The sequence below is a fragment of the Mizuhopecten yessoensis genome, unplaced genomic scaffold (genome assembly GCF_002113885.1).
Source record: "Mizuhopecten yessoensis strain PY_sf001 unplaced genomic scaffold, ASM211388v2 scaffold6169, whole genome shotgun sequence".
NCBI lineage: Eukaryota > Metazoa > Mollusca > Bivalvia > Pectinida > Pectinidae > Mizuhopecten > Mizuhopecten yessoensis.
The window spans coordinates 302,477-316,210 of NW_018406415.1; the positions used below are offsets into that span (position 1 = coordinate 302,477).

Genomic DNA, 13,734 nt, shown 5'->3' on the forward strand with positions numbered 1-13,734 from the left:
GATGTTATGATGATACATCGAAAGACAAAATCAAAGTATTTTCAAGCCAAGTTTGCATAGTAAAACATTATATTACTTTCGGATAACGTTTTTCCTCCATAAGTTTGTAGCTTTAAAGGATTTCTTTGTGGAAAGAAGAGTTAAATGGTTTTTGAACATCATTATGTCACAATTATAAACACGAATCGGTGACTCGACTTATCGATGGAAATCCCTGTCTTTTTACGATCCGACAACTGCATCATTGAAGTTGCTCTTTGCTCATATTGCAATGACCGCTTGGGATGTTTTTAATACATCATTAGTACCGTGATATAGATATATACGCGGGTACCGTATTTATATCCTAGAACGTGTCATGAAAACCACGTATCAATGGCTATACTTAATTTGTAACTGTATTTAATCATTAAAGTACAAGCAATAAGGGAGGGCGTGGTTTTAGTTTCTCTGACCGACCATACAACTGTCTTAAGGATCGCCATACCACTGCCAAAAACTGTAACTTCGCACCAAAAACTGTAACTTCGCGCCAAAAACTGTAACTTCGCACCAGAAACTGTTTTTGAGGCATGACTTTAGCTTTGATAAATCATTACTGAAGAGAAAACCATACCTGATGGAACTAAAATAAATGAAACAATCATACGAAAAGATGATTTTTTTTTAAACAAACAAGATATATTCACAATAATTCAGTAAAATGATTCAGCGGGCCCTGGACATCAAATTGTTACAAAGAATATTGTTGTTCTCACCAGCTGTGTTACCTAGTTAACACAGTGTCATTGCCTAAGTGCGCTACAGTAATATGCAAAACGAAATTAAGGGACTTTACTGTATATACAAAAATCCATATTGGAACTCTCTAGCGTTTTGCCTGCATTGGGTACAGTGATCCCTAGCACGAGCTTAGTGAGCTTCGTAAAGAAGTCCTTGTACTCTCTGACACAAGAAACAGACTATACCTATTTACCTATTGACAACAAGTTCCATTGTGAACGAATATTAATTATTTTATTACGAAACCTTTTGATGAACAAATACCGTTCTGTATAATCATGAACTTCCCGGGACAAGAACATCCCTCGCCACGCTCACTTCAACAAATAATTAATACAATACTCATTAAAACTGATGTTAGCATATGTTCGATTTCTCGGTCAACACTCCCTCATAAAAATATCGTTTGTATGTGTTTGAGCGTCTGATATCTGTAAACATCATCGATAATTTCCCTGGTGGTATCACCGCTAACACGAAGAGAAAACACGTCACTACATCTCCTGTCGATTCTAGATCCAGTATTGAAAGACTTGATGGATAAATGGTGTTTCTAGATACCGTATCACATATTGAATATGGTTTACCGATCGTATCAGCCAGCCGTGATGTACCGTTGTGTATTTTATTAAGTATTTCAGCCTCGTGGGGAGAAATGAGTTTATATAGTATGGGAGCTTTCTCCCCGCGGCCTAACTATATTTTTCCAAGGACGAACATCACATCCACATGTATATAGACATACCGAAGGGAGACTTCCCAAAACTATCTGTATTGGGTGTATGGCGAACACTCTTTAACCTTATTCATTCCCAGGGAAGGGCATATGAAAAAAACCTGTTCATAATACAAATGAACAAATGTTCACCGATCTTTAACGACACTGTTAAAAACCTGACACTTTGACCTCAAGAGCAAATGTTGAACAACCGCAACACCGCTTTCTATGGAGACTATTGAACAACTGTTACACCGCTCTACACAGTGAATGTTGAACAACTATTTCACTGATTTCCATGGAAACTGTTGAACAATTGTTACACTGACCTGCAATTAGACTGATGAACAGATGTTACACTGACCTACATGGAAACTGTTGAATAACTGTTACACTGACCTACATGGAGACTGTTGAACAACTGTTACACTGACCTCCACGGATACTGTTGAACAACTGTTACACTGACCTCGACGGCTACTGTTGAACAACTGTTACACTGACCTACATAGAGACTGATGAACAGATGTTACACTGACCTCCACGGATACTGTTTAACAACTGTTACACTGACCTCGACGGCTACTGTTGAACAACTGTTACACTGACCTACATGGAGACTGTTGAACAACTGTTACACTGACCTACATGGAAATTGTTGAACAACTGTTACACTGACCTACATAGAGACTGTTGAACAACTGTTACATTGACCTACATGGATACTGTTGAACAACTGTTACACTTAACTCCACGGATACTGTTGAACAACTATTACACTGACCTGCATGGAGACTATTGAACAACTGTTACACTGACCTTCATGGAGACTGATGAACAGCTGTTACACTGACCTCCAGGGAGACTACTGAGTAACTGTTACACTGTACTCCTGGGAGACTACTGAGTAACTGTTACACTAATCTACATGGAGACTACTGAGTAACTGTTCCACTGACCTCCAGGGAGACTACTGAGTAACTGTTACACTGGCCTCCAGGGAGACTACTGAGTAACTGTTACACTGACCTCCAGGGAGACTATACTGAGTAACTGTTACACTAATCTCCACGGAGACTACTGGGTAACTGTTCAACTGGCCTCCAGGGAGACTACTGAGTTACTGTTTCACTGACCTCCAGGGAGACTACTAAGTAACTGTTACACTAATTTACATGGAGCTACTGAGTAACTGTTCCACCGACCTCCAGGGAGACTACTAAGTAACTGTTACACTAATTTACATTGAGACTACTGAGTAACTGTTCCACTGTCCTCCAGGGAGACTACTGAGTAACTGTTCCACCGACCTCCAGGGAGACTACTAAGTAACTGTTACACTAATCTACATGGAGACTACTGAATAACTGTTCCACTGACCTCCAGGGAGACTACTGAGTAACTGTTGCACTGACCTCCAGGGCGACTACTGAGTAACTGTTACACTGTCCTCCTGGGAGACTACTGAGTAACTGTTACACGGTCCTCCAGGGAGACTACTGAGTTACTGTTACACTAATCTACACGGAGACTACTGGGTAACTGTTCCACTGTCCTCCAGGGAGACTACTGAGTTACTGTTACACCGACCTCCAGGGAGACTACTAAGTAACTGTTACACTAATTTACATGGAGACTACTGAGTAACTGTTCCACCGACCTCCAGGGAGACTACTGAGTAACTGTTACACTAATCTACACGGAGACTACTGGGTAACTGTTCCACTGTCCTCCAGGGAGACTACTGAGTTACTGTTCCACTGACCTCCAGGGAGACTACTAAGTAACTGTTACACTAATTTACATGGAGACTGTAGAACTACTGTTACACTGCCTTCCGGCCGTTTGTGATATACATCTGTTGCATTAGGTGCTAAATAGTTAGGATCTCACCTGTGGGTTGATGATTCCGAATAATAAAGGATTGCTTTGGGCGAATGTATGGATTAAGTTTTGCAACGTTGTTTTATTAGGCTGTTGCAGAAGAGTTTAGCAGGGACATCCTGGTCTGTGTAAAAAAATGTACGGGAAGTAGATTTAAATTCCATGTCACTTTATACAAACTTCCTATGATTTCGCGACGGGTAAGGGGATCTCGAGCATTAACGCATGTTGCTTTTGTATCAACTAAGGTCATGCTAAGATGACGTGTATAAAATACGGCGCGACTTAGGAGCCTATATCAAGTATCATCTCACTGAAAGTGAATATGTTTTCACCCCTAGAAGAGTGTTTGACCGGTGTATATAACACTTGTCTGCTTTTATCGGCTTTCATAACAGAGAAGCGCATAGGAACGGGTCGAGTGTATTATAACTGTTATTATTATCATCATTTGTTATCATGAAAAATAGATCGGAGTAAAGGATCACTCGTTTACTGAATTATTTAAAAGGGAAATAAGGGAAGTTGTGAAGAGTTAAAATCCCAAGCACGCCTCCCATCAGAGGTGCTGGAAAGGTAGTTTGGTGTTTCATATTTTATCAGGTTAATTTAGCTATCTTTGTTATAAATTTTAATGAAATTTGTAGCCGTGTTTAACATCTGATAACAGGTGTACATTTTTTGTTTTGTTCTAATAAAAAATCGTAACGGTTGAAAGAATAGATCACAAAAAGATTATATGGAAATGAAATTGATATGGCTCTAATGTAGAATTATTTATCAACCGACCTTCTTCTGGGATTAAAATTGTATACATACAGCAGAACTTCACGGGTTTAATTGGACATGATACAGTTCTGGAAGCGTTTTTATATCGGAGATATGTGTTTTCTGGGAAATTCACTTGGATATAAATAACCCGACTATTTTGATTGGCTAGCAGACATGCTATAGACATGATGATTGGCTTCATGCTTACCTTCCTGAGTGTTGGCTGTGTAAGGGTATGGAGCAAGAAAAGATGCTTCCGTTTAGTTGTCGACAATACCGCTTCTTACTCAACAGGACGCTCTGCACATGACAATCACTACGGAATCGACCTAAGCAAGTTACGTTTATTTTTTCTCGCGCGTTTGTTAGACCCGTCCCAAATTTTGGAAAGGTAGTGTTTGAGTTTATATCTATTTGTGGCTTCGCTTTAGAGGACCAATGACGACTCTTTTCTAGCGTTTTCCTACAGGTGGTCGCGTTTTCGAGGACCAATGACGACCTTTTTCAAGGGTTTTTGCTACAGGTGGTCGCGTTTAAGAGGACCAATGACGACCTTTTTCTAGCGTTTTCCTACAGGTTGTCGCGTTTAAGAGGACCAATGACGACCTTTTCTAGCGTATTCCTACAGGTGGTCGCGTTTTAGAGGATCAATCACGACTCTTTTCTAGCGTTTTCCTACAGGTGGTCGTGTTTTAGAGACCAATGACGACTCTTTTCTAGCGTTTTCCTACTGGTGGTCGCGTTTTAGAGGACCAATGACCACTCCTTTCTAGCGTTTTCCTACAGGTGGTCGCGTTTTAGCGGACCAATGACGACCTTTTCCTAGCGTTTTCCTACAGGTGGTTGCGTTTTAGAGGACCAATGACGACTCTTTCCTAACGTTTTTCTACAGGTGGTCGCGTTTTAGAGGACCAATGACGACTCTTTTTTAGCGTTTTCCTACAGGTGGTCGCGTTTTAGAGGACCAATGACGACCTTTTTCTAGCGTTTTCCTACAGGTGGTCGCGTTTTAGAGGACCAATGACGACTCTTTTCTAGCGTTTTCCTACAGGTGGTCGCGTTTTAGAGGACCAATGACGACTCTTTTCTAGCGTTTTCCTACAGGTGGTCACGTATTAGAGGACCAATGACGACCCTTTTCTAGCGTTTTCCTACAGGTGGTCGCGTTTTAGAGGACCAATGACGACTCTTTTCTAGCGTTTTCCTACAGTTGGTCACGTTTTAGAGGACCAATGAGGACTCTTTTCTAACGTTTTTCTACAGGTGGTCGCGTTTTAGAGGACCAATGACGACTCTTTTCTAGCGTTTTCCTACAGGTGGTCGCGTTTTAGAGGACCAATGAGGACTCTTTTCTAGCGTTTTCCTACAGNCCAATGAGGACTCTTTTCTAACGTTTTTCTACAGGTGGTCGCGTTTTAGAGGACCAATGACGACTCTTTTCTAGCGTTTTCCTACAGGTGGTCGCGTTTTAGAGGACCAATGACGACCTTTTCTAGCGTTTTCCTACAGGTGGTCGCGTTTTAGAGGACCAATGACGACCTTTTTCTAATGTCGATATACTGTCCTGCGTAATGGAGGACCAAAGACGACCTTTTTCAGCGATTGTTCCACAAGGCGACTTGAGTCTAGGGGATCAACGAAGATTTTTGCTGTTGCTAGCGTTGTTAACAAACGGCTGCGTTTAAGCCACTGGTCGACTTTTTTAGTGTTGTTCTCTATATATGTAGTTGTGTTCTTTATGTAGTCGGGTTTAAGAGGAACTAAGACGACCTTTCCTAGCGTTGTTCTACAGGGCGGCTGCGTTCTAGGGAATCAACGCAGATCTATATTTTGCTAGCGTTGTCTACAGACCAAAGCGTTTTAGACGACCATGGTCGACCTTTTCTCTAGTGTTGTTCTCTATGTGGTTGCGTTTAAGAGGACCAAGGACGACCTCTTTCCAGCGCTGATCTTCAAGGCGGGTGGGGTCTAGGGGATCAATGAAGATGTTTTGCTGTTGCTAGCGTTGTTAACAAACGACTGCGTTTAAGCCACTGGTCGACTTTTTTAGTGTTGTTCTCTATATATGTAGTTGTGTTAAAGAGGACCAAGGACGACCTTTTTAGCGATGTTCTACAGGTCGGATGCGTTTAAAGAGATCAACGAATCTATTTTGTTGTTGCTAGTGTTTCCAACGAACGGCTGCGTTTTAGAGGACAATGGTCGATATTTGTGTTGTTCTCTGTGTGGTTGTGTTTTAGAGAACATTGGTCGAACTTAGTGTTGCTCTCTGTGTGGTTGCGTTTTAGAGGAATATGGTCGATCTTCGTGTTTTCTCTGTGTGGTTGTGTTTTAGAGAACATTGGTCGATCTTTGTGTTGTTCTCNAGTTGCGTTTTAGAGGACCAAAGACAGCTCTTGGTTCTTATGTAGTTCTACGGACGGTTGCATTCTAGTGGATAAATGACGATCTTGTTCTAGCGTTGTTCTCCAAGGCGGTCCCATTCTAGAAGACCAAATACAAAACATCATGTGTAGCTAGGATGACGATCCTGAAACCGACAGTGTTGTTTCCGTGACTTCTGCTTACTAAACGTTGGCAATGACGGGTTCAGATTTTTCAACCGTGTCTACTGCTGAAAGAAAAAACGCTTTCGAGAAATCCTAGAGGCGTCAATAGTATTGCCATGAGTGATGGCCCCCAACCACCACGGCCACCTCCAAATCTGATACCGAGGAGATTTCTCTATTAGATCTAATGTTCTATCCCACTCCGTTGTAATAATTCAATTTGCTGGGGATGGATATCTTGTAGCTTTCCTACTTGGCACCATAGATGTATGGGCAGAGTTAACTTAATGGGTTTCTTTGTATATTATAAATTGTCACATGTTATGGATATTCGATATGACATCCCTAGACAACGTTCGTGAATCACTTGCCTACTGCTCACATGCCGACTAGACACGGGCTTATTATCAAACAGAATAAAGATCATATGGCGGGCACCTGTGGATATGAAATCGTATTATTTACTCATTATTTCACACAAGATAGCACGCTTGGTATTATAAAGTTTATCTTTCGTATTGACATTGCTGACAGAAGCTTTATATGACCTATGATCGTTAACGTCTGCCGTGTACACTTATACTGATGACGTCATTGCCATAGCAATAGCTACGATAAAAAATAGATCGACCCTATACACGTTTTTCGGCTAATTAGACGTACGAAGTATCTTTGAGATTGGCTTTGTATCCTCATTTACTTGTAGACATACAGGTATTCTCCTTTTCTCTCTCTCGGCGCTGAGTCTGTACACACGTATCAATAATACACAGCACGGTACGATCCCTCTCTCCCAATGCTTTGGCTGTACCGATTGTGCTGTTCAGTCTGACGTCAGGGTAAACTTCCTCTTGAGGCTTGCACTGAAATTTACTCTTTGAACTGGGAACATAGACATGCGATCCATCTATATTGATGTGTTCTCTATATCTTGCCGCTAAAAGATGGCGCTCAAAGACAACTGACGAAAGATCTCCGAGATAAATGAACTTGCCTTGGTCAGCTAAACGAATATAGATCATTATACAAAATAAAATAAAACAGAAAACATTCTTTCTATTCGCGCTTCTTTTGTGACGTTGTCAAGTTTTTGTGGAGGGATGAAGCGAAACTGGTAATTCATTGAGAAGGTTTGTTGATATTCAAGTATGACTGAAAAAAAAATCTGGTTATTTTAAAAGTATTTTGATGCAGACTTCATTTATGGATTATTAAATTGTTTCTGGTGGACAGCTACTGTTGATTTTGAAGTATTGTTAAGGTAGACTTGATTTACTGATGTTATTGATTCAAGCGTCCTGTTACTTTTCGTCTTGATTTTATCAATTTACTAATTTAAACATTACCGAAAAGGCGATATACCTTTTAGCAAAACAATCCTTCAAGTGCTATATGTTAACCGCAGTCACGTCCAAGTGTAGTAATTGTTCGTGAAAATACGTCGGCAATTTAGGGGACTATGCAGTCATATTAACGTCATAACACTTCACATATTGCTAGTTAAAATTTTAAAACGAAACAAATGTCAACAAAGTAATTTCGACTGGCAATTGCGTTCAAGATATTTATTTTAACTACCAAAAATTAAAGGCAAGGAGCTTTCCTTACGTGCGAACAGGCTGGGGAGTATTATGATTTTCGAATAAGCAGAACTCTTACAACTTGCAAATTTATCTCGCCTTGAATTATTAAACATGTATCAATGTCAAGCAATATACGCAACTATATCACAGCCAACATCGGATTTGCTGATGAAAGATGAAACACACACACAAGTGATTGTACCTTTAAAGTTTGGTAATACATACAGTCTGTCAAATATGAATAACACTGCACCATCCAGCTGTTCCGTCCTTCTAGGACTCATCGGTGATGGTAGGGGTCAAAAAGGTGCAAAAGATTTGTCTAAACTACCGTTGAAACAGAAGGCGAGATGCGAAAACTCCTAAATATACATGTAAATCATTAAAACTCAGCGGTGTACTGGTCAATTTCAAATTAAATAATAAAGTATCAGTCCTTGTTAATTGGAGGACCCCTCTTTAGGCTGTTGCACTTGCAAGCACGTGATGAACGCTATTCTAAGCCAATCAGATTCCATAGAGGGCTCCGGAAGGTGATAGGTGGGGACTCCAGTCTATCACGGTATATGGTAATCACCGATCGTGAGGATCGTACTACAATTGTAAGTTTACGTTTCGTATATACGACTAACAGATGCCTTTTATCGAAATTTAATTTTGCAATTTAATTTCAATAAATATTTTGAACCAATGATATCTTTGCTGACTGGTCATTTTCATATAAATGACTACATGCCAACTTTGATTTACGTAAACATGTGTCTATTCGAATACTGCCTTAACCGTTGCGATAGCAACTAAACGGAACAAACTTTAAAAGTTTCAGAATTGATAACACGTCACAAGTTCGAAATATTTCATCGTTCTATGTTCTCCCCCCCCCCCCCCCCNCACACAACCCAATAATTCCTACCATAATCTGATTAATCTTTCTAAACAGTGTAATCGCGACGCCTAAGACGAGATCAATAACCGACAAATTAGCAATATATCTCGATGCTAAATCAGCTCTAAGACTGTTGCTATGATGCAGAGTAAATATAGACTGGCTGCTTAGCGACGCTGCAAATCAGTTGCCGTCTGTTTCATCTCGTGTACGAACTACGCTTTATATGAATGGAGCTGTCAGTTGATCGAACAGAAACCGGCATCCTGTGACGTCATATCAAGTATTTTCCTGTCTGTTTACATTTTGCCGAGGCGCGTAAGTTTTCGTGTATGCGTGTGTGATATGGACATTCACAAAATGGGTCAATATCTACTTTTTTATGGTTATAAATAGATCTGCTGCTATAGATATGTTCATCTTCCTATCTGTAAGCGTTGTTTCTATTGGCTGCACATATTTACATCGAGTGTTTCAATTGGTTGCCAACTGTTCGATGCACTTTGTACTCCATACTATTTTGTGACGCAAGGAAGGGAGAGAAAATGATCATTTGGCCAATATCTGGTGCAAGGGCATATGCAAAAACCAACAGTACAAAAACATTGTTTGTTTTTAACATCGAACCGTTTTCCGCCAGTTTTGTTGGACTTGTTCCAATCGAATTTGTTCCAAAAGACTGTTGCTCTTATTTGTTGGCACACGACAAACCTGGGAATGTGGTCTTATTCATCCTTGCAGTAACAAGAATGCCGAGTAAACAACATCCAATATTTCTTTCTTGGTAATCCAGTCTGAAATAGTCATGCACTTTCATGGCAGCCAATATAAACACAAGTGCTAGTATTACGTCAACTACTCCAGGGAAACAGCCGATCAATGTATGTCTGTTTGATGTCCCCTAAGCACACAGTTCGCAAACAGCCTTCGAGTGAGAAGAGAAAGAATAAAAGCGTGGTTTAGGTTCCCTCCTTTGGTTGTCATTTCGGGCTTTACTGATGTCTTCGTTTCGACATTGAGTAACATCCGAGGCCAGTGTTGGCGCTGCGGTTTACTAGTATTTGTACATATAGTTTATATAAATTATGTGATGGTTTTTTACCATGTTGAGTTTTTGAGCTCTGCATATTTAAACGAAACACGATGTATGCACATCTATACAAATCAACAAGGTGAATACAGTTGACCATCGCTAACAGTTGCAAGCCTTGTAGCCATCTTCATGCGATTCCTAAACGATACAAAAAGGTCTATATAAGATGTAATATATATATGTGTGTATAAGTATTCCAGTCCCACGTGCTTCCAAAGAATGACAGTAAGAAATTGTTGCTGTCCTGTCCTGTTCTCTTTGCCAATGACGATCATTTTCAAAAGAATTAGTTTTCTAATATTAAAAGGAAATTAAAAATTATCCCTTTTTATACATCCGGTATTTGACTAGCTTGGTCTAATTTCACAAATAAATACGTGTTTCGGTTCCTAATATACACGCTTTTCTACTAATTGGTTGGAATTCACCATTCTGCTGTAAATTTTGAAATTCATATTTTTTTTTTACGAAATCCCCCTTCCTGTTTTAACCGTTGTTTAGACCAATTTGGAGTTCACCCTCTGTGGCCAAAAGCGTGACGTCACCGAGGAGTCCTAGAAGGACAGCTGTATGATGCAATGACCACCAGCGTGACGTCACCGAGGAGTCCTAGAAGGACAGCTGTATGCAGTGGATTCAATGTTGACAAGTGCAATCACCTGTGTGCGTGTATTTCGTTCAATTTGAAAAATGTATTTTATTGAACAAAATAACAACAAACAAACAAAATGTGTTTGTTTACCGAATAAAACGTCAATTCACAGTTGTACACACGAAAATCATTTATGTAAAAAGATGCACGACAGATACAAAAAAAGACCTTTTAAGATTTGTGGTTTCGACACGAGCTTTTGACTCCGATTTAAGAAAATGCCAATAAAAGAATATCCGTCACAAAATAGATAAAAAAAATAATGAAAATTCTGACAGCTGATCGGTAGAATAAATATGTTTTTTTTTTGTACTGCAAACATTCCAAAAAGGAATTTGAAATTATATTGACCATGTACTGCAGCTGTGTGGTTTTTATATATTAAGTGTGTATTTAGTAATTCAAAGTATTTGCAGTTCAATACCAATGCATTTTAATCGTTCATATTTATGTGTCATTATATTACATGATTTGACGGGTTAATTATGGTACAAAAATAGCAAATAGCTATTGACATAGTCGTTCAAAGTTTGCGAAGAGCAAAGTCGTTTTTATAAAAATTAATATATAAAAAATTCTTAAAAATATCAAAAATTAGTCTGTATGTCCTGATATCATTGAAACTGGTCAAATTTGATATGATATGCAGTGTGAAATCTATGCGTGCATATCGGTGTTTACCTCGTCAAATTAAAAACCGATTTCAATGTCAATGTCAGGGCATGTTAATTTCACTTGTCAAAATTAAGGCAGACGATTCAACAAATTAGATTGATGGCTTTCCGTGTAATACGTCACTGGTTCCCCTTTTTTTCTACTGCGTGGTATTGTACACACATAGTATCTGTGACACAGGGACGTGAGAATTGGTTTCAGAGTGTAGATTTGGACCTTTCCTGATGTGTAGTCGTTTTAGAGGATTAGATCAATTCTCTGTAAAAAATACCGCCCTCATCTAAACCCCTTAAATGTTTTAGAATACTCTCTACACAACAGGTAAGGCGCAGACATACGTTGTCCTTACATGTCCCTGTGGTAAGGATATGTCCAAATAAAATAGTGTTACTAATTCTCATGTCCCTGTGTTCGGTTCATTGTAGTGTTGAATATCACAGATTCCGAAATTTATCCTTGATATCCCCACTGTGATATTTCCAACCAGTTTATAAGACCGGTATTCGTTCAAAAACTTTTAGGAATTTTCTCCAAAATGAAGTTAAAATTTGTCTTTCAGATTGCGAAATTATGAAATATTTCGATATTTTTAAATATAACAATTTTATGAAACCTACAATTCGAAAAATATAATATGTCGTGGGGTTGACGGAAATGTGTCGTTCTCCGTGTCCCTTAGTTACATTTGGTAGTCTTGGTAACCGACGATTATCGTATGATGCTGGCGTGTCTCCATCAATCTTATCAGCTAATCTATATACTTTGATCCTAACATTAATTACTGACAGTTATAAAAATCAACATTAAGCAGGGTATTAAAAGCCAGCACGTGGAATTAGCGGATACATGTGTATAGGCACGTACCTCACCGGTAAATAAGAACCTATTACCTCTGCCGCAGGAATGCTACTGTCGGTTTATAAAACAACCGAGGGCAATTTGGTACACTGCCGACTGTACAGATAACACAGGAGTTGTTGATTTCGCAAAATTGACACATAGGATGTACGCGTATACACATACGGAATATCATTTTATATTACATGGTAAAGCTCAGGTCAAAAATCGATTTAGCTAAACCACTGACGTCATCATGAAGGATCGCATCCACTTGGAAGAAACTGTGCTAATGTATGTTTACGCTCAGTATACTGGGGCAAGGTTGAACGATACTGGTTTTTTGTGTTTGTGGTTTAATGAACGGGCAGCATTAGTGAAACAAATATCATAAAAAACAAGAGGTATTCCACATCTGTGATTTGGAATTTCAAATAGCCGTTTTAAATATCATAAAGAAACTGTCGGAATTGTGCCAATTTTAGTAGCGCCACGTTATAAACACAAAGTACTACTTTTTATCAGCACACCTCACTATATTAATGATATTTAAACAGTTTGTTGAAAATCTATTTTTCTTGTGTTTCCTAAGAACTTGCCTACATTACACAGTTGACTTTAAGTTTCACGAAAAATCTGAAATAATATTTAAATTTACCCATATTTCTCCAATATGTGCCATGATATCATAAACAGTTGTGTCCATTTTTTTGCATTGGTGACGTCACAAGGACCGAAGGTAATGGACACCACGCAGAAAGAAACATTTCTACAGTTTCAAGGGACTGTACATCTGAAGCTGAGATTTTTGTTGTTTGATAAGCAAATATAAACTCACTGAATGAGTAAAACTTCAAATAAATAACTCAACGAATCACATTTGAACAAATAATAAAATTAGTCCCCAATACCTTAAATTACGACAAGGCACAATTTTCCAGGCAGTTTATATGTGATATTGTTAGACGGCAACGGACTACATCAGACGTCTGTCAACATGTCTCCTGTCAGGTAGTAGGGTCAGGGACCAGATGATTTGTCACAGTTGGTGTTTTTGGATCTATCATGATGCATAGATTGATGTATATGTACATGTAACTGTTCTGTTTCACTGTGTCTTGAAAAAGGAGCGGATCGCTCAGAAAATTTGACAACCTAAACTTGTCCACACTGTTGGAATTACTTCTTTGCCCCATATAATATTTTAAGTAATTCGTATCCTACGGACATACCTCCATTAGGATCCAGTGTTATATGGGATTTTACCGTCTATATTACTTCTTTGACCCAGGATGTGCAGATA

General features: G+C 39.1%; 1 protein-coding gene across 1 annotated transcript in view; it reads left to right on the forward strand.

Annotated features, from left to right (window-relative positions):
* Positions 1-6,026: 6,026 nt before the first annotated feature.
* LOC110451744 (extensin-like) overlaps positions 6,027-13,734 on the forward strand; it is a 13,989-nt gene continuing 6,281 nt past the window's right edge. The window contains exon 1 of the mRNA XM_021499913.1: positions 6,027-6,117. Within this exon, the coding sequence (XP_021355588.1) occupies positions 6,027-6,117 (91 nt within the window). The remainder of the gene's footprint in view (positions 6,118-13,734) is intronic.